We start from the raw sequence: 27,999 nt of genomic DNA on the forward strand, positions 1-27,999 counted from the left end.
ACTGTCAGTTGTTTTATGCTTTCTTTATTGAACTCACTGCATTTCCAACTAAACAAACCTATTATGCTTCACCATGGTTACAAATACAAAATTTAGTGTGGTTTCAGTTTGTTTTTAAGAAACCATATACATTCACTTGTTTTCCCACATAGACTTTCAATGAAATGACTCAAGAATGCACACACGGTATGTAATTGTTGAGGCCGCCATACAGTAGACTGGGGAAATGCAATAACTATGCCCTCTAGGGTGCATTTCTAATCAAGAAAATTAGATAAAGTGCCCTAAAGGGTACCCTTAACCTCTTTTACCCGATATACCCGACATACTCGGTAGTGGGTTCTGCTGAGCTGTGTGTTAAAACACTGCCTTTAAAAACTTCACAAAATGCTGTGGTGGTCTTTTTCCCAAATAGTTTCTAAAAGACGAGGCCTTAATGCTACTAAAACAACACTCCAAGTGTATTGTTTTCCAAACAATGTTTGATTGGTAATGATTTCAATATTTTAGTTACAAAATCAACGCACGAGAAATTGTATTTTTACCGTTTTTATATTGAATGTACAAACTTGACTTTTGGATTATTTCTTGTTATCTTATTTACATTGTTATTGATCTTATTTGTTATTATCTAAGTTTTACTTGATCATGTTTCATTATTATAATAAAACTACTCCATTTGGAGTCAAAATTATACAATTTAGTTGTTTTTTTTATTGATATTTATACTGAGCACAATGGAAGAATGTGATGATGCACAGGGTAAATGTCATGGCCACAGGCTCCATGTGCACATAGCCTCCTGTAGTGGATATCAGTAGTATGTTATAGCCAGATTCCCTTTCAAGAGGTAGAAAACCCACTTTAGGTATCCAAGTGGCCAAATGGAGAGTCCACCTGGTCCTATCCTGACTAAAACCTTTGTAGAATCTATGTGCTTTGTATCAAAATCATGTGACCGTCACTGCCATCCTTCTACAGTGTGTCTAGTCTAGGATGGTTATATTATAATGCATTTAGTTCTGTAAAGATGAAGAGCACTGCTGTCAGTCCTGCCTCAAAGTCATCTACATACTGTATGTAGTGGAAATGAAGCTATCCTGATTGTGGGAGGGAAGTGTATTATAGCATTTATTGCTCTAAGTCAGTCTTTTGATTCTAATCTAAATATTCTGAGCAGTGCATGCAGCTATTCACTCCTTTAGTTGTGACTTAGTATACTGTAGTTATTTGGTGGCTAGTTTCTACATGCAGTGCGGTATGTGAGCGGTAAATTCTTTCAAATCACATGACCCAAAGGAAACCGAAAGGATGCCAAAACATTTAAAACTGCGTAGCCTCACACAATATGCATCACTGTATCACCCCAAACAGGCGGCAACAACTACGCTCTTAGGTATACATGAATGTCTCATAAATAACTCACTTCTTAATAATTATCTGCTTCAACTTGTTCTCAAGAAACTGTGGTTAAGTTCTATGGTCACATAATTTGTCAAAGTGATAAAAAGGAAACTGGAATACAGCATAAAACAACTTCCTCAATTCCTCAACTTTCTCAATTTCAGAGTCATTACTTGAAGTAAACCATCACCACTTCTTTCAGCGGGCACAACAGCTGAGGTAAGAATTTTTTTTATATATATATATATATTTATACTGATAAATGTTGTATAAAAGTTTCTTAGGATGGAAATACTATAGAGGGCAGTCATCTTATCATCAGTATCATTAAATTCATGGAGTGATACAATTACATTTTTGCTTCTGTCCTAATACTTCTTTTGATCAAGTGAAAGTGAAATAAATGTTAACTTTATAATTTTATAGTTAGTTTATCTTTGTACTTTCACTTCCCCTTCTTCAACACACTTAATTTATTGTATATTTTCTGTGATTTCAATTAAATAGAATTAAACAAATTCATAAAGAATAAATAGTTTGCTGGTGCAGCACACTTGAGTCAGTTTAACAGTAACATGTCTGAACTGACAAATAAATATTCTGAAATATTAAGCTTCAAATATTCTGTTGACGTTTGGTTTGGTTTTAGGTAATAAATAATGTGTAATAATGTTTCTTGTTTACATGTTGCCTTAATTTCTCATTGTAGCCATGGGCAAAATATGGACAAAACCCCTTCCTCAGAGTAAGATACTCAAAATATTTCAGAACATTGTTCAAACATATATAGATCAGAAGAACACTTTGCACATCTATTTCACTCAACAAGTGTATAAGAGATCAAAAGTTGTAAACAAAATCCAGCAGATTCTTCCTTTGTGTTGAAGTTATTTCATTAAACTTTGACTCATGTATTAAATCAATATGTGCACTATACTCCTCAGCTTTGATTAAAGAATGGAGGAGCGTACCGTGGGGGTGAGTGAAGTGTTCAATTTATGGTGCCTCTGGTGTTTAATGGCTCTTCTCATTTTTAAAACCACAACTACAGAACTGCACACACTCCTTTGTTGAGACTGCATTTTGTTATGCCATTTCCTGTTTGTTGTCAGTTTCAGTAACATGGTGGTTCAATGTCACTGCTGTTTGTGACACTATGCAGCAACCACAGAATACATAGATAGATAGATAGATAGATAGATAGATACATAGATAGATAGATAGATAGATAGATAGATAGATAGATAGATAGATAGATACATAGATACATAGATAGATAGATAGTAACTTTATTGATCCCGAGGGAAATACAAGTTTCCAGCATCACAGTTCCATTGTGCAAACATGTTAGTAAAAAGGCACAAGTTAGTAGTACAAAGTACAAAGTATAAAAAATATACTAGATATAAAAATACCAGGAAGTGAAGAAACCTGTTAACAATGAATATAGTGCAGGTTAACAACTGAGATACGGGACTATTCAAAATGTGAATATAGTGCAGAAGAAACTGTTAAAAATGAATATAGTGCACCATATACAAAACTCCTTTAGACAAGTAAATCTAAAATCTAATCTAACTCTTTCTTTATTGAACAGCCACAAAGAGATAGACCTGACGTTTGTGAAGGATTTTCAGCCTCATAATGATGAGGTCCAACAGCTCAGAGTTCTGCTTTATGGACTCACTGGTTCTGGCAAGTCCAGCTTCATCAACTCTGTCGAAAGTGTTTTACGAGGCAGAATCACTGGTCAAGCTTTGGAAGATGCAACAATTGGAAAGAGCTTCACCACAAAAGTATGACCCTTACCAAAAAGAAGTTTATTCTAGTGTGCTGTATTAGTATACTTCTTTTAAACTTAAAATACGAGTGTATACTTTCAGTTTGCTTTTTATGTACTTATCAAAGATATACTTAACAAAAGTATACTTGGCTCATACTGACAAGTATACAGAAAAGTCTAAGTATGCTTGGCTTATACTGACAAGTATGAAGAAAAGGCTAAGTATACTTGGCTTTTACGCCTACTTGTACTTAATCTTTTGATCGAGATAAACTTAAGAAAAGTATAATGAAGTATTCTTGTCTTATAGGCCTACGGAAAGGTTTACTTGGCTTTTAGTTGTGCTCACTTTTTGATGTAGTAGCCTGACAAAGTGAATCACTTTTCAGTGTGGTTTATCTGAGGTCATGTATTTCATGCACTGGAAAACTTTTCTTCCACCTAGTATTTTAATGTGCACCTGCAAAGATGATTGCATTACACAGATCAGGCGAGCAGCAGTTGAGCAACTAGTTGTGATGAAACTATTGAGCAAGAGACATATGAGGGGTGGAAGTAACAAAAAATAATTGAATTCACAACACCCAACTGACATTTATTGCAATCTTTGTTACTTCCTCCCAAAATGTCAATCAATAACCAGCGGTTCGCTGAGTGGGCGTGTTCTTTTTTTATAGGGCAGAAGTAACAACAATTGCGTGCTATAAACGATAAATGTCTTTTGGGTGTTGTGAATGATGAATGGTCGACAGTTGATTATCAGAGCAACACTTGTAAACGTCAATCAAGTTTATTAAATCAATTGCCATTTATCAATCTATTGTTCAACTCATATACATTTGCATCTCTACCATTAGTAATTCATACGCATTTTCATCTCTTCCCTTTGTTTCAATTATTTTTCGTTACTTCCACCCTTGAGGCCACTTAAATTAAATGATAAATGGCAATTTTGTGTTGTGAATGATGATGAATGTATGATGGGGAAAATAATGAAACACGTTGTTTGTTTTCATCATATCACGACTGTTTTAGTCAAATTAGCTTTAAACTAATCAAATCACTAGATAACTATATAACTATATCACTACATTTTTCAATTCCCATGCATTTTCATCACCTCTATTTTAATCAATTCATTTTTGTTTCTTCCACCCCTCATACAGACAGACTGCTTTGTAGACATTATTCAGTAGGTGGCACTATTGTCGTAATAACTGCAGTTTTCTGTTTTACAGTACAGAACTTACAAAATCCAGAAAGGAGACAGAGGGACATTTTACCCTTTTGCCTTCACTGACATCATGGGCCTTGAGGTGGGAACTCATAGTGGAGTTGGCTTGGAAGACATCAAACTGGCCATGAAGGGGCACATAAAAGATGGCTACACTGTACAGTACAATTACTGAATTTATTAAACTTTGTTGGATATATTTCAGTAATACAATCCAGCTTTGTGATCTGTTTTGCATAAATTATTTTATTCACATAAAGATGCTATTTACATGAAAAAGTTATTCTTTGATTTACATTGTTTTCCAGTTCAAACCTTGCTCTGAAATATCAGAGGATAATCAATACTACAACAAAGACCCTACTCTGAAGGACAGAGTTCATGTTCTGGTTTGTGTCATCTCTGCCAGCACAGTTAATATGCTGAGTACTGAAACTATAACAAAGATGAGAGAAGTCAGACTTGCAGCTACAGACATGGGTAAGAGTTAGTTTCTGAGTTTCATAACTTGAATCAAATAACCTGACAAACATTATTTTGATTGAATCAGATTCTGCTCTGAATCAACAGGGATTCCCCAACTGGCTATTCTCACCAAAATTGATGAAGCCTGTCCAGAGGTCAACACAGATATAAGGAACCTGTCTAAGAGCAAGTACCTGAAGGAAAAGGTAAGTCTGGTAATTGAGTTGTTATTCATGTTGGAGTATATTTTTGCTTTACGTTTTAAGATGTTACTTCACTTCAACTTTTAATTCACTTTCATTTCTTAAATGTCAAATTTTTCAAATTTAGACGTACGAACTGAGTGGGACGATGGGTTTTACACCGAACTGCATCTTTCCTGTGAAGAACTACTACTCAGAGATCGATACAAATGATGACACTGATGCACTGATACTGAGCGCACTGAGACGGATGATTACCTATGGAGAAGACTTTGTCAACAGCCAGTAGATCTAGGCCTACATACTGCTGTGGTAGTCTACATCTTGCTTTATCACATCGTGAAAAAAGTCCACATGAGGTGGGCAATGTGGCTTTTTTTGTTTTCATTTGCAAGCATGTAATGCATATATCTGCTACACATTATCATATCTCTACCTTGCTGATGAAAGTCTGAACAGGCTGTATCACCCTTTCTATGCATTTGATTTTTTTGCATTAGTTCAGTGGTTATCAACCTTTTTTGAGCCAAAGCACCTCCCCCCCCCTATCTATTATCCAGGTCCCTTGCCATCAATTAAAATGTAGGTTAATTGTCTCCCCTGCATATTAATATTGATAATTTTTCTGTATTATATCATTAAAAAGCTTCTCATTGAATGCCCAATAACAGATTTGATTACTCCGAACAGCTGGAATATCATTATCATTGGTTTCCCAGGGAGCCCAAAAGCTATGTGAATATATATAATATTTATGAGAGTAAACAAATGGAACAGTTAGTAATTTAACATCAAACTTTAATTAGGTCTTGTTATTGATAACAAACAGTAGCCAATCAGAAAGACACTTTGAAGCTAGGCAGCCAATTCGACTGTTATCAGATCATTAAATAGGCGTTATCAGTCGCTATAAGCACCATAGATGTGGGTCAAAAGGGGTCTACTATGTTGTGAAAGTGAAACATAAAAGTAACACTTTCTAACACGTTGTAAAACTAAATGAAACGTCACGTTTTGAACACAAACAAAAAGGCTTCTATAGGTTTAGGCAACAAAACTAAAACTTCTTTATGTTTAGGCAAAATAAATACAACTTCTTTATGTTTAGGCAACATAAACCTGTTTCGGGCAAAACACTGTGTTTTGGGTTAATGAACACAAAGACAACTACACATTGTTGGTTTCACAAAGGATGCAAACTCTGGTCTCCTGGGTGAAATTCTATTCTATTCTATTCTACCTGCTTTCGGTGATCTACCATGTGAATAGATGATAAAACCTACTAGTGGTCATTGTAGACCCCTATTGACTCACATCTATAGGGCTTATAGCGACTGATAACTCCTATTTAAAAACCTGATAACGGTCTAATTGTCTGGGTTTAAAAAATTTGGTGACAAATACAAATTTAATTTATTGAAAAATTAATTTCACCTCTGTACACCAGAGAGCGTGGCAGAGTGCAGCTGGAGGTGCGGGGGGGGGGGGGGGGGGGAATTACGCATGAAATCAATGCTTTGTTTTTGTACTGACGAAATTGTGAATTTTCTTTTTATGCTCTCTGAAGTGTCACATACATACATTTCAAAGTATATTTTTTGTTTCTCTTATTTAGCTTTGAAACAATTCAGTAATGACTGTCAGTTTTACTATTGAACTCACTGCATTTTCAACTAAACAAACCTATTATGCTTCACCATGGTTACAAATACAAACTTTAGTGTGGCTTCAGTTTGTATTTAAGAAACCATAGACATTCACTTGTTTTCCCACATATCATAGACTTTCAACAATGAAATGACTCAAGAATGCACACACTGTATGTAATCGTTGAGGCAGCCATACAGTAGACTGGGGAAATGCAATAACTATGCCCTCTAGAGTGCATTTCTAATCAAGAAAATTAGATAAAGCGCCCTAAAGGGTACCCTTAACCTCTTTTACCCGACATACCCGACATACCCGGTAGCAGGTTCGGCTGAGCTGTGTGTTAAAACTTCATAAAATGCTGTGGTGGTCTTTTTTCCAAATAGTTTCTAAAAGACGAGGCCTTAATGCTACTAAAACAAAACTCCAAGTGTATTGTTTTCCAAACAATGTTTGTTTGATAATGATTTCAATATTTTAGTTACAAAATCAACGCATGAGAAAATGTATTTTTACCGTTTTTATATTGAATGTACAAACTTGACTTTGGATTATTTTTTGTTATCTTATTTACATTGTTATTGATCTTATTTGTTATTATCTAAGTTTTACTTGATCATGTTTCATTATTATAATAAATCTACTCCATTTGGAGTCAAAATTATACAATTTAGTTTTTTTTTTTATTGATATTTATACTGAGCACAATGGAAGAATGTGATGATGCACAGGGTAAATGTCATGGCCAAAGGCTCCATTGTGTGCACATAGCCTCCTGTAGTGGATATCAGTAGTATGTTTTAGCCAGATTCCCTTTCAAGAGGTAGAAAACACATTTGGCACAAATTTGGGTATCCAAGTGGCCAAATGGAGAGTCCACCTGGTCCTATCCTGACTAAAACCTTTGTAGAATCTATGTGCTTTGTATTATTTTTAACTGCTTTGGCACAGTTGTAGTCGAGGAGTTGCTGAATGAATTCAGTGGCATCATTGCTATAATGGTGTTATCCACTGTCTAATCTAGAAAATATTTTAGGCCAGGATAAAAATGTAATTTATTCCTTTGGTTTATCACAATTTACTCAGGCATAGTAACAGTCACAGTGTTACTGACACTGGGGATGAATTCTCTGAGGTCTTATCTATCCATAGATATCAATATCATGCATATAGACCTGGTAGTTGTGGAGCTATTCTTGATTTATTTTGGGTATGTCTGTCTAGGTGAACCACACCTTCCAGCACATATGACATATGGTTAAATGAAGAAAACTCAATAAAGTGAGAGCTAGGGTGCCCTTCCAGGGTAGAAATGCGATAAATTGCCCTCTAGGGTGGACTTAAAATGGAGAAAGCATGATGCAACACCATAAAGGCTGCCCGACATGCTAGAACACCTTCTGCATTCTGGTGCCCCACCGCGAGCAACTGGTGCCCTTATTATTTTTTTCGCTCCTGCCCCTCCGACAGGCTGAGACTGCCACTGGCAGTCAGTATATTTGATCCCCTGGCCCTCTGACAGCCCAGAGTGTGTCTAATCTAGGATGGTTATATAATAATGCATTTAGTTCTGTAAAGATGAAGAGCACTGCTGTCAGTCCTGCCTCAAAGTCATCTACATATACAAGTGGAAATGAAGCTATCCTGATTGTAGGAGGGAAATGTATTATAGCATTTCTTGCTCTACATCATTCTTTTGATTCTAATCTAAATATTTTGAGCAGTTCATGCAGCTATTCACTCATTTAGTTGTGACTTAGTATACTGCAGTCACTTTATGGTTAGTTCCTACATACAGTGCGCATGTGAGAGGTTATTCTTTCAAATCACATGACCCAAAGGAAACCGAAAGGATGCCAAAACATTTAAAGCTGCGTGTCCTCACAGGATGTGCATCACTGTATCACCCCAAACAGGCGGCAACAACAACTACTACGCTCTTAGGTATACTGACCATGAATGTCTCATAAATAACTCTTTAATATGTCTTCTTTTCAAAATAACTGCTTTAATTGTTCCTCAAGAAACTGGGGTTAAGTTCTATGGTCACATAATTTGTCAAAGTGATAAAAGGAAAATTTGAATACAGTATAAAAACTTCCTCAACTTTCTCAATTTCAGAGTCATTACTTGAAGTAAACCATCACCACTTCTTTCCGCGGGCACAACAGCTGAGGTAAGAATTATTTTTCTTTTTATACTGATAAATGTTGGATAAAAGTTTCTTAGGATGGAGATATTGAGGGCAGTCATCACCAGTATCATTAAATTCATGAAGTGATTTTTTTGCCTTTGTCCTAATACTTCTTTTCATCAAGTGAAAGTAAAATAAATGTTAACTTTATAATTGTCTTTTTAGTTTACTTTTGTTCTTTCACTTTCCCTTCTTGAACACACTTAATTTATTGTATATTTTTAGTGATTTTAGTACTTGAGTCAGTTTAACAGTAACATGTCTAAACTGACAAATAAATATTCTGAAATATTAAGTTTAAAATATTCTGTTCTCATTTGGTTTGGTTTTAGGTAATAAATAATGTGTAATAATGTTTCTTGTTTACATGTTGCCTTAATTTCTTATTGTAGCCATGGGCGGAGGACCGTCAGAACCTGAGAGTAAGATACTCAAAATATTTCAGAACCTCGTTTAAACATTTACAGATCAGAAGAGCACTTTGCACATCTATTTCACGAGACAAATGCGTAGGAGATCAAAAGTTGAAAAAAAAATTCTGTTGAAGTTATTTCCTTAAAATGTGACTCATGTATTAAATCAACATGTACACTTTATTTCTCAGCTTTGATTAAAGAATGGAGGAGCGTACCGTGGGGGTGAGTGATGTGTTCAATTGATGTTGACTCTGGTGTTTAAAGGCTCTTCTCATATTTAAAAACAAAACTACAGAACTGCACACACTCCTTTGTTGAGACTGCCTTTAGTTATGTCATTTCCTGTTTGTTGTCAGTTTCAGTAGCACGGTGGTTCAATGTGACTTGTGTTGCAGCAACCACTGAATATGTGCACCATATACAAAACTGCTTTAGACAAGTAATCTAAAATCTAATCTATCTCTCTCTTTATTGAACAGCCATAAAGAGATAGAACTGCTGTTTGTGGAGCATTATCAGCCTCATAATGATGATGTCCAACAGCTCAGAGTTCTGCTTTATGGACCCGCTGGTTCTGGCAAGTCCAGCTTCATCAACTCTGTCGAAAGTGTTTTACGAGGCAGAATCACTGGTCAAGCTTTGGAAGATGCAACAATTGGAAAGAGCTTCACCCAAAAAGTATGACACTTACCAAAAATAAGTTTATTCAAGTGTGCTATTAGTATAATTGTTTTAAACTTAATATACGAGTGTATACTTTCAGTTTGCTTTTTATGTACTTATCAGAGATATACTTAACAAAGTATACATGAGTATACTTGACTCATACTGAAAAGTATACAGAAAAGTCTAAGTAAACTTGCCTTATTCTGACAAGTATACAGAAAACTGTTAAATGTCAATCACCTTTATCAAATCAATTGATAAATTATCACTCTATTTTTCAATTCGCATGCATTTTTATGTCTGCATATTTCAATTCACATGCATCTTCATTACCTGCATTTTTATCAATACATTTTTGTTACTTCCACCCCTCATACAGACAAACTGCTTTGTAGACATTATTCAATAGGTGGCACTATTGTCATTATAACTGCACTTTTCTGTTTTACAGTACAGAACTTACAAAATCCACAAAGGACGACCAGGAACATTTTACCCTTTTGCCTTCACTGACATCATGGGCCTTGAGCAGGGAACTAATAAAGGAGTTGCTGTGGAAGACATCAAACTGGCCATGGAGGGGCACATAAAAGATGGCTACACTGTACAGTACAATTACTGAATTTATTAAACTTTGTTGTATATATTTCAGTAATATAATCCAGATTTGTGATCTGATTTGCATAAATAATTTTATTCACATAAAGATACTATTTACATGAAAAAGTTATTCTTTGATTTACATTGTTTTCCAGTTCAATCCTTGCTCTAAAATACCAGAGGATAATCAATACTACAACGAAACCCCCACTCTGAAGGACCAAGTTCATGTTCTGGTTTGTGTCATCCCTGCCAGCACAGTGAATATACTGAGTGCTGAAACTGAGAGAAAGATGAGAGAAGTCAGACTTGCAGCTAGAGACATGGGTAAGGGTTAGTTTCTGAGTTTCATAACTTGAATCAAATAACCTGACAAACATTACTGTATTTTGATTGAATCAGATTCTGCTCTGAATCAACAGGGATTCCCCAACTGGCTATTCTCACCAAAATTGATGATGCCTGTCCAGAGGTCAAAACAGATATAAGGAACGTGTATAAGAGCAAGTACCTGAAGCAAAAGGTAAGTCTGGTAATTGAGTTGTTATACAAGTTGGAGTATACTTTTGCATAACGTTTTAAAATTTTACCACAAAAACCTCCTTTGATCAGCACTTTCATTTCTTAAATGTCAAATTGTTTAAATTTAGATTGCCGAATTGAATGTGGCGCTGGGTTTTACACCGAAATGCATCTTTCCTGTGAAGAACTACTACTCAGAGATCGATCCAAATGATGACACTGATACACTGATACTGAGCGCACTGAGACGGATGATTACCTATGGAGAAGACTTTGTCAACAGCCAGTAGATCTAAGCCTACATACTGCTGTAGTAGTCTACATCTTCCTTATCACATCGTGAAAAAAGTCCACATGAGGTGGGCAATATGGCTTTTTGGTTTTCAGTTGCAAGCATGTAATGCATATAGTATCTGCTACAAATTATCAGTTAATTCTCATTAAATTATTAGTCGCTATAGGCACCATAGATATGGGTCATTAGGGACCTACTATGCCTACTGTGTTGTAAAAGTGAAAGTGAAACTTAAAAGGAACACTTTCTAACACGTTGTAAAACTAAATGAAACGTCACGTTTTGAACACAAACAAAAAGACTTCTTTATGTTTAGACAACAAAACTAAAACTTCTTTATGTTTAGGCAAAATAAACCTGTTTCGGGCAAAACACTGTGTTTTGGGTTAATGAACACAAAGACAACTACACATTGTTGGTTTCACAAAGGATGCGAATTCTGGTCTCCTCGGTGAAATTCTATTCTATTCTATTCTACCTGCTTTTGGTGATCTACCATGTGAATAGATGATAAAAACCTACTAGTGGGCATTGTAGACCCCTATTGACTCACATCTATAGGGCTCATAGCGAATGCTAACGCCTATTTAAAAGCCTGATAACGGTCTAATTGGCTGGGTTACAAAAATTTGGTGACAAATAGAAATCTAATTTATTGAAGAATTCATTTCACCTCTGTCCACCAGAGAGCGTGGCAGAGTGCAGCTGGAGGTGCTTTTCAATGAAAATTAAATATATAATAATAAAGCTATGTTAATTCAGCTTCAGGTAAATGTGCACCGTTTGAGTCTGGAGTGGGAATTACGCATGAAATCAATCTTTTGTTTTGTACTGACGAAATTGTGAATTTTCTTTTTATGCTCCCTGAAGTGTCACATGCTCTATTTTAGAGTATATATATTTTTTCTCTTATTTAGCTTTGTAACAATTCAGTAATGACTGTCAGTTGTTTTATGCTTTCTTTATTGAACTCACAGCATTTCCAACTAAACAAACCAATGGTGCTTCACCATGGTTACAAATACAAACTTTAGTGTGGTTTCAGTTTGTATTTAAGAAACCATAGACATTCACTTGTTTTCCCACATATCATAGACTTTCAATAATGAAATGACTCAAGAATGCACACACTGTATGTAATTGTTGAGGCCGCCATACAGTAGACTGGGGAAATGCAATAACTATGCCCTCTAGGCTGCCCTTCTAATGGAGAAAATGAGATAAAGTGCCCTAAAGGGTACCCTTAACCTCTTTTACCCGATATACCCGACATACTCGGTAGTGGGTTCTGCTGAGCTGTGTGTTAAAACACTGCCTTTAAAAACTTCACAAAATGCTGTGGTGGTCTTTTTCCCAAATAGTTTCTAAAAGACGAGGCCTTAATGCTACTAAAACATCACTCCAAGTGTATTTTTTTCCAAACAATGTTAGTTTGGTAATGATTTCAATATTTTAGTTACAAAATCAACGCACAAGAAATTGTATTTTTACCGTTTTTATATTGAATGTACAAACTTGACTTTTGGATTATTTCTTGTTATCTTATTTACATTGTTATTGATCTTATTTGCTATTATCTAAGTTTTACTTGATCATGTTTCATTATTATAATAAATCTACTCCATTTGGAGTCAAAATTATACAATTTAGTTGTTTTTTTTATTGATATTTATACTGAGCACAATGGAAGAATGTGATGATGCACAGGGTAAATGTCATGGCCAAAGGCTCCATTGTGTGCACATAGCCTCCTGTAGTGGATATCAGTAGTATGTTATAGCCAGATTCCCTTTCAAGAGGTAGAAAACACATTTGGCACAAATTTGGGTATCCAAGTGGCCAAATGGAGAGTCCACCTGGTCCTATCCTGACTAAAACCTTTGTAGAATCTATGTGCTTTGTATTATTTTTAACTGCTTTGGCTCAGCTGTAGTCGAGGAGTTGCTGAATGAATTCAGTGGCATCTCTGAGCATGGCATCATTGCTATAATGGTGTTATCCACTGTCTAATCTAGAAAATATTTTAGGCGAGGATAAACATGTAATTTATTCCTTTGGTTTATCACAATTTACTCAGGCATAGTAACAGTCACAATGTTACTGACACTGTGTATGAATTATCTGAGGTCTTACATATCCATAGATATCAAGATCATGCATATAGACCTGGAAGTTGTGGCGCTATTCTTGATTTATTTTGGGTATGTCTGTCTAGGCGAACCACACCTTCCAGCACATTGGTTAAATGAAGAAAACTCGATAAAGTGACAGCTAGGGTGCCCTTCCAGGCTAGAAATGTGAAAAGGTGCCCTCTAGGGTGGTCTTTAAATGGAGAAACCATGATGCAATACCATAAAGGCTGCCTGACATGCTAGAAAACTTTCTGCATTCTGGTTCCCCACCGCGAGCAGCTGGTGCCCTTTTTACTTTTTTTGCCCCTGCCCCTCAGACAGACTGAGACTGCCACTGGCAGTCAGTATGTTTGATCCCCTGGCCCTCTGGTAAAGACAGTCCAGAGTGGAAGGTCTGCAGTAACAGGATAGCAGGATTGTGTATACGCTGAATTTTTCAGTTTGAACATGTTTTGTGTGTTTTCCATGAATGTGCCTTCACATATCCACCAGAGGTCAGCATTTATCATTTTAATGGAATCACATGGCTCAACAAGTACTGTACATCCAATTGGTTTGCATTATTTGTTGATCTATATTTTGTTGCTGCACTGATGTTATGGTGCAAAATCATGTGACCGTCACTGCCATCCTTCTACAGTGTGTCTAGTCTAGGATGGTTACATTATAATGCATTTAGTTCTGTAAAGATGAAGAGCACTGCTGTCAGTCCTGCCTCAAAGTCATCTACATATATAGTGAAAATGAAACTATCCTGATTGTGGGAGGGAAATGTATGATAGCATTTATTGCTCTACATCATTCTTTTGATTCTAATCTAAATATTTTGAGCAGTGCATGCAGCTATTCACTCCTTTAGTTGTGACTTAGTATACTGTAGTCACTTTGTGGCTAGTTTCTAAATACGTATTCTACATACGTATGTGAGAGGTAAATTCTTTCAAATCACATGACCCAAAGGAAACCGAAAGGATGCCAAAACATTTAAAACTGCGTGTCCTCACAGGATGTGCACCACTGTATCACCCCAAACAGGCGCCAACAACTACGCTCTTAGGTATACATGAATGTCTCACAAATAACAAACTTCTAAATAATTATCTGCTTTAATTTGTCCTCAAGAATCTGTGGTTAAGTTCTATGGTCACATAATTTGTCAAAGTGACAGAAAGAAAATTGGAATACAGTTTAAAAAACTTCCTCATCTTTCTCAATTTCAGAGTCATTACTTGAAGTAAACCATCACCACTTCTTTCCGCGGGCACAACAGCTGAGGTAAGAATTTTTTTCTTTTCATACTGATAAATGTTAGATACAATTTTCTGAGGATGGAGATACTAGAGAGGGCAGTCATCTTATCATCAGTATCATTAAATTCATGGAGTGATGCAATTATTTTTTGCTTCTGTCCTAATACTTCTGTTGATCAAGTGAAAGTGAAAAAAATGTTATTTTATAATTTTCTTGTTAGTTTACCTTTGTACTTTCACTTTCCCTTCTTCAACACACTTAATTTATTGTATATTTTCTGTGATTTCAATGAAATAGAATTAAACAATTTCATAAAGAATAAATAGTTTGCTGCTGCAGCACACTTGAGTCAGTTTAACAGATACATGTCTGAACTGACAAATAAATATTCTGAAATATTAAGCCTCAAATATTCTGTTCTCATTTGGTTTTGTTTTAGGTAATAAATAATGTGTAATAATGTTTCTTGTTTACATGTTGCCTTAATTTCTTATTATAGCCATGGGCGGAGGACAGTCAACACCACCTCCTGAGAGTAAGATACTCAAAATATTTCAGAACATTGTTTAAATGTGTACAGATCAGAAGAGAACTTTGCACATGTATTTCACGAGACAAGTGCGTAGGAGAGCAAAGGTTGAAAAAAATTGTGTTGAAGTTATTTCCTTAAAATGTGACTCATATATTAAATCAACATGTGCACTTTATTTGTCAGCTTTGATTAAAGAATGGAGGAGCGTACCGTGGGGGTGAGTGATGTGTTCAATTGATGGTGCCTCTGGTGTTTAAAGGCTTTTCTCATTTTTAAAAACAAAACTACAGAACTGCACACACTCCTTTGTTGAGACTGCCTTTTGTTATGTCATTTCCTGTTTGTTGTCAGTTTCAGTAACATGGTGGTTCAATGTCACTGCTGTTTGTGACACTATGCAACAACCACAGAATATGTGCACCATATAAAAAACTGATTTAGACAAGAAAATCTAAAATCTAATCTAACTCTTTCTTTATTGAACAGCCACAACAAGAGCGAACAGCAGTTTGTGGAGGATTATCAACCTCATAATGATGAGGTCCAACAGCTCAGAGTTCTGTTTTATGGACCCATTGGTTCTGCCAAGTCCAGCTTCATCAACTCTGTAGAAAGTCTTTTACGAGGAAAAATCACTGTTCGAGCTTCGGAAGATGCAACCTTTGGAGAGAGCTTCACCACAAAAGTATGACCCTTACCAAAAATAAGTTTATTCAAGTGTGCTATTAGTATACTTCTTTTAAACTTAGAATACGAGTACTTAAAGGGACTATTTGTAACTTTCAGAAATGCTTGTTAACAGCGACACCTGTGGCCGTTAAGTCAACGAAAGTCAGCGTCAGGGTCGCGCTTGCTCGCTCTAAATAGACATGAACGAGCATTGCTCAACACAGTGAGGTGACACACGTCAGCTAAAAGCACAATAACACTCTATATTTCAGCTGCTTGGCAGTAATGTTAGCTGACCAGACGGAGGTCTCTCCATGAAATAATGCTGATCCTAGTGTTGGCTTAGCGGGGCTGAAGCAGGAAGAGAAACGTTATCGTCTCCCGACCGCAGCCGGAGTGAACAGGGAGACGATAACGTTTCTCGCTGCGGAGCTCCGTCACTTCACAAGACACGGGAAACCTCTGTTGGTCTGGAGGAGCTGCAGCAGTTATTTCTGCACAAACGTCCACTGTACATTCACGAGATACTCTCAGAGCTAAACTAACTCTTCTGCAGTGTGCAGTGTTTGCGCATGAACGTGAGGTGGAACGAGAACGCGCACGTTGTGTGAGTGAAGACAAGCAGGCAGCGGAGCGGTCTGTACAGCGTAGCCACACGCGAGCGCGCATGTGCGAGCGTGCATGGGACACCGACCCGGTAGATTTATACGTGTAAAAAGTTACAAACAGTCCTTTTAACAAAATTATACATAAGTATACTTGGCTTATACTGACAAGTACACAGAAAAATCTAAGTGTACTTGGTTTATAGGCCTACTTGTACTTAATCTTTTGATCGAGATATACTTAAGAAAAGTATAATGAAGTATTCTTGTCTTATAGGCCTACAGAAAGGTTTACTTGGCTTGTAGTTGTGCTTACTTTTTGATAGAGTAGCCTGTTAAAGTGAATCACTTTTCAGTGTTGTTTATCTGAGGTCATGTATTTCATGCACTGGAAAACTTTTCTTCCACCTAGTATTTTAATGTCCACCTGCAAAGATGATTGCTTTACACAGATCAGGCGAGCAGCAGCTGAGCAACTAGCTGTGATGAAACTATTGAGCAAGAGGTGAGGGGTGGAAGAAAAAAAAATAATTGAAGAAAAGGGAAGTGATGAAGATGCATGTGAATTGAAAATTGAAGCCATAAAAATGGATGTGACATGAAAAATGGAGTGATAAGTTATCAAGTGATTTGATTAATTTAAAACTGATTTGACTAAAACAGTCATGATATGATGAAAACAGAGCCTTGTTTCATTATTTTCATCATCTTACATTCATCATTCAAAACACAAAATTGCCATTTATCATTTAAGGAAAGTGGCCTCAACAAAAAATAATTGAAGAAAAGAGAAGTAATGAAAATGAGTTTGAATTGTGCGATAAATTGTCAATTGATTTGATAATTTGATTGATATTGTATTTGAAACAGTGTTGCTCTGATAATCAACTGTCGACCGTTCATCATTCACAACAACATTTAATGATGAAACATGGGTCTGTTTTCATCATATCACGACTGTTTTAGTCAAATCAGCTTTGAATTAATCAAATCACTTCATCACTTCTATCACTCCATTTGTCATTTCACATCCATTTTTATGGCTGCATCAATTAATTTGTTACTTCGACCGCTCATACAGACAAACTACTTCATAGCCATTATTCACTAGGTTGTACTATTGTTGTTATAACTGCACTTTTCTGTTTTACAGTACAAAACTTACAAAATCCACAAAGGACGACCAGGGACATTTTACCCTTTTGCTTTCACTGACATCATGGGCCTTGAGGTGGGAACTAACAGAGGAGTTTGTGTGGAAGACATCAAACTGGCCATGGAGGGGCACATAAACGATGACTACACTGTACAGTACAATTACTGAATTTACTAAATTTTGTTGGATATATTTCAGTAATACAATCCAGCTTTGTGATCTGTTTTGCATAAATTATTTTATTCACATAAAGATACTATTTACATGAAAAATTATTCTTTGATTTACATTGTTTTCCAGTTCAATCCTTGCTCTAAAATATCAGAGGATAATCAATACTACAACAAAACCCCCACTCTGGAGGACCGAGTTCATGTTCTGGTTTATGTCATCTCTGCCACCACAACAAGAATGCTGAGTGCTGAGACTGTGAAAAAGACGAGAGAAGTCAGACTTGCAGCTAGAGACATGGGTAAGGGTTAGTTTCTGAGTTTCATAACTTGAATCAAATAACCTGACAAACATTATTTTGATTGAATCAGATTCTGCTCTGAATCAACAGATATTCCCCAACTGGCTATTCTCACCAAAGTTGATGCAGCCTGTCCAGAGATCAAAACAGATATAAGGAACGTGTATAAGAGCAAGTACCTGAAGCAACAGGTAAGTCTGGTAATTGAGTTGTTAATCAAGTTGGAGTATACTTTTGCTTTACGTTTTAAAATTTTAGCACAAAACTTCCTTTGATCAGCACTTTAATTTCTTAAATGTGAAATTGTTCAAATTTAGATGGACGAAGTGAATGCGGCGATGGGTTTTACACCAAAATGCATCTTTCCTGTGAATAACTACTACTCAGAGATCTACACAAATGATGACACTGATACACTGATACTGAGCGCACTGAGACGAATAATTGCCGATGGAGAAGACTTTGTCAACAGCCAGTAGATCTAGGCCTACATACTGCTATGGTAGTCTACATCTTGCTTTATCACATCGTGAAAAAAGTCCACATGAGGTGGGAAATATGGCTTTCTGGTTTTCATTTGCAAGCATGTAATGCATATAATATCTGCTACACATTATCATACCTCTACCTTGCTGAAGAAAGTCTGAACAGGCTGTATCACTCTTATGCATTAGATTTTTTTGCATTATTCCAGTGATTCTCAACCTTTTTCAGTGCCCCCCCCCACACCTCCATCTATTAACCAGGTCCCTTAGTGCCCTCCATCAATTAAAATGTAGGTTAATTGTCTCCCCTGCATATTAATATTGATCATTATTCTGTATTATATCATTAAAAAGCTTGTCATTGAACAGTTAGTAATTTGACATTCAAACTTTAATTAGGTCTCGTAATTGATAACAGACAGCTGCCAATCAGAAAGACACTTTGAGGCTAGGCAGCCAATCCGACTGTTATCAGTCCATTAAATAGGCGTTATCACTCGCTGTAAGCACCATAGATGTGGGTCATTAGGGACCTACTACACCTACTATGTTGTAAAAGTTAAAGTGAAACTTAAAAGGAACACTTTCTAACACGTTGTAAAACTGAATGAAACGTCGCGTTTTGAACAGAAACAAAAACGCTTCTTTTGGTTTAGATAACAAAACTATAACTTCTTTATGTTTAGGCAAAATAAATACAACTTCTTTAGGTTTAGGCAAAAAACTACAACTTCATTAGGTTTAGGTAAAATAAATACAACATATTTAGGTTTAGGCAATAAAAAAAACAGGTTTAGGCAAAAAAAACTACAACTTCACTTTTTTAGATTTATGCAAGAAAAATACAACTTCTTTAGGTTTAGGCAACTACAATTGTATTAGGTTTAGACAACAAAAGTACAACGTATTTAGGTTTAGGCAATAAAAGTACAACTTCTTTGAGTTTAGGCAACAAAAGTACAACTTCTTTGAGTTTAGGCAACAAAAGTACAACTTCTGTAGGTTTAGGCTTTAAAACTTCAACTTCTTAGCAAAACTACAAGTTCTTTAGGTTTTGGTAAACAAACAGGTTTAGGCAACAAAAGTACAACTTTGTTAGGTTTAGGCAAAACAGTTTTGGTTTCACACAGGATGTGTACTCCGGTCTCCTGGGTGAAATTCTATTCTATTCTATACCTAGCTTTCTCGGTGATCTACAATGTGAATAGATGATAAAACTGTATCAGCCGGATAACGGTCTAGTCGGCTGGGTTTCATGCCCTTGGGGGGATAGTACCGTCCCCACTGAGAACTACTACAATATTAGGCTATGTGCTAGTTGTGCTTTGTTTATTCAGGTGGTAATTTCTGATATAGTCTCTCAGGAATCATGAATCTGGTGATTGGCAGATCAAATAAATAATATAATTGGGTGAATTTGTTTGAAAAGTGAAACTTTTTTAAACTACTGATTACATATACTATACCTGTTGTTCCAACAGTATTTTATATTTTGTACCTGCTATATATTGAAACAGTGTGCTACAGTTACTGTTGTTCAAGTAAAACCACAATAAATAACAAAAAATAATGAAAGTTGTCATTAGTCTCCTTTTACTTCATTCCTTCTAGTCCATACACTAGACTGTGATTCCTGCAGTATTATACCATATTATGGGATATAGTGGTCATGCAATAACATATTTTCAAGAAAACCCCAAAACTAAACTGAGGTGATAAAAATTTGGTGACAAATAAAAATTAAATGTATTGAAGGAGTAATTTCACCTCTGTCCATCAGAGAGCGTGGCAGAGTACAATTAGAGGTGCTTGTTAATGAAAATTAAATAAATAATAAAGATTTGTTAATTCAGCTTCAGGTAAATGTGCACCATTTGAGTCTGGGCTGGGAATTACGCATGAAATTAATGTTTTTTTTATTGACCAAATTGTGATTTTTTTAATGCTCTCTGAAGTGTATCAGTTCTTCACTCTATTTTGCTTATTTTATGCTTTCTTTATTGAACTCATGCTCATTAACAGAGGTACAAACAGATACATACAACAAAACAAAAATAATTACATATACATTTCAGAATGCAAGAGTTCATACATCATATTATAATCATTTCACAATTTAAAAGTCTTAACGTCTTTTTTGTTTTTTTTATTGTTTATGATAATGTTTGAATTCATTAATAAAGTGCAGGAAAGTTGGCTTGGTTCCTGACCATTTTGTCTTATGAATATGAAATTTTCCCAAAATGATAAATAATTCTATTAAATACAGCATGTTATTACCAATGTTATCTTTACTAAAATATATCATTACATCAAACATATTTATATCAACTTTCATCTTAAGTTTATTTTGTAGAAAGTTGGCTCCATCCATCCAGAACATTGTTGTAAGTATAAAGAAAGAATAGATGGGAAATACTCTCTTTTTCAAGTCCACGTAAATCACACTTAATAATCAATATCCAGCTTGAATCTTTCTAATATAAGTTTTACCTGGTAAATTTTATGTAATATATTTAAAGACACTTCCTTAACTTTGTTATTGATGCAGTATTTATCGCCAAGCTTTCTCCCACTGCACATCCTCAAATAAGGAAGACCAAAAACATCCAGATGAAGGCACCTAATGTGTTTGTTAGATTTCTCTTTCACTATATTACTACCTCCAATATAAATATTTCCCACACAATCTTCTAAATTGAAAGGTTGATCAACAGTACCAGGGTTTCGTAGGAGTATAAGGACACTTTCTGGTTTAACAGGCGTTTTGAATTTATCAAGAAATTCTTTAATCCATATGAAATACTTTTGGGGTGAAAAGCTGGGAATGGGAATTACGCATGAAATCAATGTTTTTTTTGTAATGATGAAATTGTGAATTCTTTTTTTATGCTCTCTAAAGTGTGTCGGTTCTTCACATACTCTATTTCAGAGTGTTTTTTGTGTCTTATTAAGCTTTGAAACAATTCAGTTATGACTGTCATTTTGTTATGCTTTCTTTATTGAACTCATGCTCATTAACAGAGGTACAAACAGAAACATAGACAGTTGGAAAAAAAAGCTTTTATACTTGCTTTGTGGAATAATAAAAACCTGTTCAATACATGGATTTACAAAAACAAATATGCTTGTTTGTAGTGTTCAACATTAAATGAAAGACATTGGGAAATGAATTATCATATGAATAAATAATCCAACAGATTTGAATGTGCAATTAGTTCATCCTGCACTTTTTAAAATATCTGTTTATTGAAAGTATTTTTTGTTTAATTCCAGCAGATTTGATTTCAAAATGCTATTTTTCCAAAGTCTGTTTTCATTTCATGATGTTGTTATTCCCCAATGACTGTTTTATTTCTTAATGCCACTTCTTATCACAAAGTCTTTGTCTGTGATAAAATAATTTCTTCTCTGACTGCATTTCCAACTAAACAAACCTATTATGCTTCTACATGGTCACAAATACAAAATTTAGTGTGGCTTCAGTTTGTATTCAAGAAACCATAGACATTCACTTGTTTTCCCACATAGACTTTCAATGAAATGACACAAGAATGCACACATTGTATGTAATTGTTGTGGCCATACAAATGTTTGAACAAAGTGGAGCAAAAATGCCCTCTGGGATGCCCCTATGGTAGATAAAACATAATAAAGTGCCCTTTCAGTGGAGAAAATGTGATAAAGGGCCCTCTAGGGTGTCCTTTTAGTGGAGAAAACAAGATAAAGTAGACACTAGGGTGTTTTTTCAATGGTGAAAATGTGATAAAGGGCCCTCTAGGGTGTCCTTTTAGTGGAGAAAACAAGATAAAGTAGACGCTAGGGTGTTTTTTCAATGGAGAAAACCAGATAAAGTGCCCTCTAGGGTGGTTTTAAAATGGTGCCCTTTATTTTTTTTTTTTGCCCCTGCCCCTCAGACAGGCTGAGACTGCCACTGGCAGTCAGTATGTTTGATCCCCTGGCCCTCTGGTAAAGACAGTCCAGAGTGGAAGGTCTGCAGTAACAGGATAGCAGGATTGTGTATACGCTGAATTTTTCAGTTTGAACATGTTTTGTGTGTTCTCCATGAATGTGCCTTCACATATCCACCAGAGGTCAGCATTTATCATTTTAATGGAATCAAATGGCTCAACAATTACTGTACATCCAATTGGTTTGCATTATTTGTTGATCTATATTTTGTTGCTGCACTGATGTTATGGTGCAAAATCATGTGACCGTCACTGCCATCCTTCTACAGTGTGTCTAGTCTAGGATGGTTATATTATAATGCATTTAGTTCAGTAAAGATGAAGAGCACTGCTGTCAGTCCTGCCTCAAAGTCATCTACATATATAGTGGAAATGAAGCTATCCTGATTGTAGGAGGGAAGTGTATTATAGCATTTATTGCTCTACATCATCAATTTATTCATTTAGTTGTGACTTTGTATACTGTAGTCACTTTGTGGCTAGTTTCTAAATACGTATTCTACATACGTATGTGAGAGGTAAATTCTTTCAAATCACATGACCCAAAGGAAACCGAAAGGATGCCAAAACATTTAAAACTGCGTGTCCTCACAGGATATGCACCACTGTATCACCCCAAACAGGAACCAACAACTACGCTCTTAGGTACACTGACCATGAATGTCTCATAAATAACTCACTCCTTAATAATTATCTGCTTTAATTTGTCCTCAAGAATCTGTGGTTAAGTTCTACGGTCACATAATTTGTCAAAGTGATAACAAGAAAATTGGAATACAGTTTAAAAATCTTCCTCAACTTTCTCAATTTCAGAGTCATTACTTGAAGTAAACCATCACCACTTCTTTCTGCAGGCACAACAGCTGAGGTAAGATTTGTTTTCTATTCATACTGATAAATGTTAGATAAAATGTTCTTAGGATGGAGATACTAGAGAGGGCAGTCATCTTATCATCAGTAGCATTAAATTCATGGAGTGATACAATTATTTTTTGCTTCTGTCCTAATACTTCTTTTGATCAAGTGAAAATGAAAAAAATCTTAACTTTATAATTTTCTTGTTAGTTTATCTTTGTACTTTCACTCTCCCTTCTTCAACACACTTAAGTTATTGTATATTTTCTGTGATTTCAATTAAATACAATTAAACAAATTCATAAAGAATAAATAGTTTGCTGGTGCAGCACACTTGAGTCAGTTTAACAGTAACATGTCTGAACTGACAAAAATACATATTCTGAAATATTAAGCTTCAAATATTCTGTTGTCATTTGGTTTGGTTTTAGTTAATAAATAATGTGTATAATGTTTCTTGTTTACATGTTGCCTTCATTTCTTATTGTAGCCATGGGCGGAGGACCGTCAGAACCTGAGAGTAAGATACTCAAAATATTTCAGAACATTGTTTAAACGTATACAGATTAGAAGAGCACTTTGCACATCTATTTCACGAGACAAGTGCGTAGGAGATCAAAAGTTGAAAAGAAATTCTGTTGAAGTTATTTCCTTAAAATGTGACTCATGTATTAAATCAACATGTGCACTTTATTTGTCAGCTTTGATTAAAGAATGGAGGAGCGTACCGTGGGGGTGAGTGATGTGTTCAATTTGTGGTGCCTCTGGTGTTTAAAGGCTTTTCTCATATTTAAAAACAAAACTACAGAACTGCACGCACTCCTTTGTTGAGACTGCCTTTAGTTATGCCATTTCCTGTTTGCTGTCAGTTTCAGTAACATGGTGGTTCAATGTCACTGCTATTTGTGACACTATGCAGCAACCACAGAATACATTCATCATATACAAAACTGCTTTAGACAAGTAATCTAAAATCTAATCTAACTCTTTCTTTATTGAACAGACACAACGAGAAAGATCTGCAGTTTCTGAAAATGTATCAACCTCATAATGATGAGGTCCAACAGCTCAGAGTTCTGCTTTGGGGACCCTGTGGTTCTGGCAAGTCCACCTTCATCAACTCAGTCGAAAGTGTTTTACGAGGCAGAATCACTGGTCGAGCTATGGAAGGTGCAACCATGGAAGAGAGCGTCACCAAAAAAGTATGACCCTTAGAAAAATAAGTTTATTCAAGTGTGCTATTAGTATACTTCTTTTAAACCTAAAAGAGGAGAGTATACTTTCAGTTTACTTTTTACGTACTTATCAGAGATATACTTAACAAAAATATGCATAAGTATACTTGGCCTATACTGACAAGTATACAGAGAAGTCTAAGTATACTTGGCTTATATGCCTACTTGTACTTAATCCTTTGATCGAGGTGTACTTAAAGGGACTGTTTGTAACTTCTTACACGTATAAATCATTGCTGGTCGGTGTTCCATGCGTGCTCGCCTGTGGCTACGCTGTTCAGACTCAGACTCCAACACAAACTACACGGAAGCGCGTGTTCTTTTTTCATAGGGCAGAAGTAACAACAATTGCGTGCTATAAACGATAAATATCTTTTGGGTGTTGTGAATGATGAATGGTCGACAGTTGATTATCAGAGCAACACTAGTAAATGTCAATCAAGTTAATCCAATCAATTGACAATTTATCACTCTATTTTTCAATTCACATAAATTGTCATCCCTTCCATTATTAATTCATACGCATTTTCATCTCTTCCCTTTTCTTCAATTCTTTTTTGTTACTTGCACCTTTGACACCACTTTCCTTAAATGATAAATGGCAATTTTGTGTTGTGAATGATGAATGTATGATGTGTAAAATAATGAAACATGGGTCTGTTTTCATCATATCATGACTGTTTTAGTCAAATCAGCTTTGAATTAATCAAATCACTTAATAACGTATCACTCCATTTGTCATTTCATATCCATTTTTATGGCTGCATTTCTCAATTCACATGCATCTTCATTACCTGCATTTTTATCAATTAATTTGTGTTACTTCCACCCCTCATACAGACAAACTGCTTTGTAGACATTATTCAGTAGGTGGCACTATTGTCATTTTAACGGCACTTTTTTGTTTTACAGTACAAAACTTGCAAATTCGAGAAAGGAGAACCAGGAAGATTTTACCCTTTTGCCTTCACTGACATCATGGGCCTTGAGCACGGAACTAACAGAGGAGTTTGTGTGGAGGACATCAAACTGGCCATGCAGGGGCACATAAACGATGGCTACACTGTACAGTACAATTACTGAATTTATTAAACTTTGTTGGATATATTTCAGTAATACAATCCAGCTTTGTGATCTGTTTTGCATAAATAATTGTATTCTCATAAAGATACTATTAACATGAAAAAGTTATTCTTTGATTTACATTGTTTTCCAGTTCAATCCTTACTCTAAAATACCGGAGGATAGTCAGTACTACAACAAAACCCCCACTCTGAAGGACCAAGTTCATGTTCTGGTTTATGTCATCTCTGCCGACACATCAAATATGCTGAGTGATGAGATTGTGAAAAAGACGAGAGAAGTCAGACTTGCAGCTAGAGACATGGGTAAGGGTTAGTTTCTGAGTTTCATAACTTGAATCAAATAACCTGACAAACATTATTTTGATTGAATCAGATTCTGCTCTGAATCAACAGGGATTCCCCAACTGGCTATTCTCACCCAAATTGATGAAGCCTGTTCAGAGGTCAAAACCGATATAAGGAACGTGTATAAGAGCAAGTACCTGAAGCAAAAGGTAAGTCTGGTAATTGAGTTGTGTTTCAAGTTGGAGTATACTTTTGCTTTCCGTTTTGAAATTTTAGCACAAAACCTCCTTTGATCAGCACTTTCATTTCTTAAATGTGAAATTGTTCAAATTTAGATGGACAAATTGAATATGGAGCTGAGTTTTACACCAAAATGCATCTTTCCTGTGAAGAACTACTACTTAGAGATCGACCCAAATGATGACACTGATACACTGATACTGAGCGCACTGAAACGGATGATTGCTGATGGAGAAGACTTTGTCAACAACCAGTAGATCTAGGCCTACATACTGCTGTGGTAGTCTACATCTTGCTTTATCACATCGTGAAAAAAGTCCACATGAGGTGGGAAATATGGCTTTTAGGTTTTCATTTGCAAGCATGTAATGCATATAGTATCTGCTACACATTATCATACCTCTACCTTGCTGAAGTAAGTCTGAACAGGCTGTATCACTCTTTCTATGCATTTGATTTTTTATGCATTATTCCAGAGATTCTCAACTTTTTTGGGGCCAGTGATATAGATTTGTTATCAAACAGCTGCCAATCAGAAAGACACTTTGAGGCTAGGCAGCCAATTCGACTGTTATCAGTCCATTAAAAAGGCGTTATCAGTCGCTATAAGCACCATAGATGTGGGTCATTAGGGACCTACTATGCCTACTACGTTGTAAAAGTAAAAGTGTTCTTAAAAGGAACACGTTCTAACACGTTGTAAAAGTAAATGAAACGTCACGTTTTGAACAGAAACAAAAAGGCTTCTTTAGGTTTAGGCAACAAAACTACAACTTCTTTATGTTTAGGCAACAAAACTACAACTTCTTTATTTTTAGGCAACAAAACTACAACTTCTTTATTTTTAGGCAAAATAAATACAACTTCTTTAGGTGTATGCAACAAAAATACAACTTCTTTAGGTTTAGGTAACAAAACTAAAACTTATTTATGTTTAGGCAATAAAAAAAACAGGTTTAGGCAAAAAAAACTACCACTTCACTTTAGATTTATGCAAGGAAAATGCAACTTCTTTAGGTTTAGGCAATAAAAGTACAACTTCTTCGAGTTTAGGCAACAAAAGTACAACTTCAGTTCTTTAGGTTTATGCAACAAAACTACAACTTGTTAATGTTTAGGCAAAATAAAATACAACTTGTTTAGGTTTAGGCTTTAAAACTTCGACTTCTTAGCAAAACTACAAATTCTTTAGGTTTTGGTTTCACACAGGATGTGAACTCCGGTCTCCTGGGTGAAATTCTATTCTATTCTATATCTACCTTTTTCGGTGATCTACCATGTGAATAGATGGGGGGGGGGGCAGTACCATCCCCGCTGAGAAACACTACAATATTAGGTTATGTGCTAGTTGTGCTTTGTTTATTCAGGTGGTAATTTATAATGTAGTCTCTCAATAATCATGAATCTGGTGATTAGCGGATCAAATAAATAATAAAATTGGGTGAATTTGTTTGTAAAGTGAAACTTTTTTAGACTACTGATTGCATATGCTGTACCTGTTGTTCCAACAGTATTTTATATTTTGTACCTGCTATATATTGAAACAGTGTGCTGCAGTTACTGTTGTTCAAGTAAAACCGCAATAAATAACAAAAAA

At 35.6% G+C, this 27,999-nt stretch overlaps 2 protein-coding genes across 8 annotated transcripts; both read left to right on the plus strand.

Annotated features, from left to right (window-relative positions):
* Positions 1–1,407: 1,407 nt before the first annotated feature.
* On the plus strand, positions 1,408–27,999 carry LOC141781315 (interferon-induced protein 44-like). 7 transcript variants are annotated; one of them, XM_074656980.1, is made up of 9 exons: positions 10,854–10,939; positions 14,782–14,836; positions 15,312–15,347; positions 15,528–15,561; positions 15,831–16,029; positions 25,705–25,857; positions 26,009–26,180; positions 26,271–26,371; positions 26,498–27,999. In XM_074656980.1, the coding sequence occupies exons 3-9, from the start codon at positions 15,314–15,316 to the stop codon at positions 26,657–26,659; spliced, it is 855 nt and encodes a 284-aa protein (XP_074513081.1). In that variant the 5' UTR covers positions 10,854–10,939; positions 14,782–14,836; positions 15,312–15,313; the 3' UTR covers positions 26,660–27,999. The 7 variants fall into 7 exon arrangements, with proteins under 7 accessions (XP_074513080.1, XP_074513081.1, XP_074513077.1 ...); XM_074656976.1 differs by lacking the exons at positions 25,705–25,857; positions 26,009–26,180; positions 26,271–26,371; positions 26,498–27,999 and adding exons at positions 17,772–17,924; positions 18,075–18,246; positions 18,337–18,437; positions 18,564–19,091; XM_074656977.1 differs by lacking the exons at positions 10,854–10,939; positions 25,705–25,857; positions 26,009–26,180; positions 26,271–26,371; positions 26,498–27,999 and adding exons at positions 14,531–14,618; positions 17,772–17,924; positions 18,075–18,246; positions 18,337–18,437; positions 18,564–19,091.
* Positions 2,655–10,896, plus strand: LOC141781314 (interferon-induced protein 44-like). The gene is made up of 8 exons (XM_074656975.1): positions 2,655–3,200; positions 4,426–4,578; positions 4,730–4,901; positions 4,992–5,092; positions 5,217–5,448; positions 8,858–8,912; positions 10,464–10,621; positions 10,768–10,896. The coding sequence occupies exons 1-5, from the start codon at positions 2,922–2,924 to the stop codon at positions 5,376–5,378; spliced, it is 867 nt and encodes a 288-aa protein (XP_074513076.1). The 5' UTR covers positions 2,655–2,921; the 3' UTR covers positions 5,379–5,448; positions 8,858–8,912; positions 10,464–10,621; positions 10,768–10,896.

Source organism: Sebastes fasciatus, chromosome 13 (assembly GCF_043250625.1).
Source record: "Sebastes fasciatus isolate fSebFas1 chromosome 13, fSebFas1.pri, whole genome shotgun sequence".
Taxonomy (NCBI): domain Eukaryota; kingdom Metazoa; phylum Chordata; class Actinopteri; order Perciformes; family Sebastidae; genus Sebastes; species Sebastes fasciatus.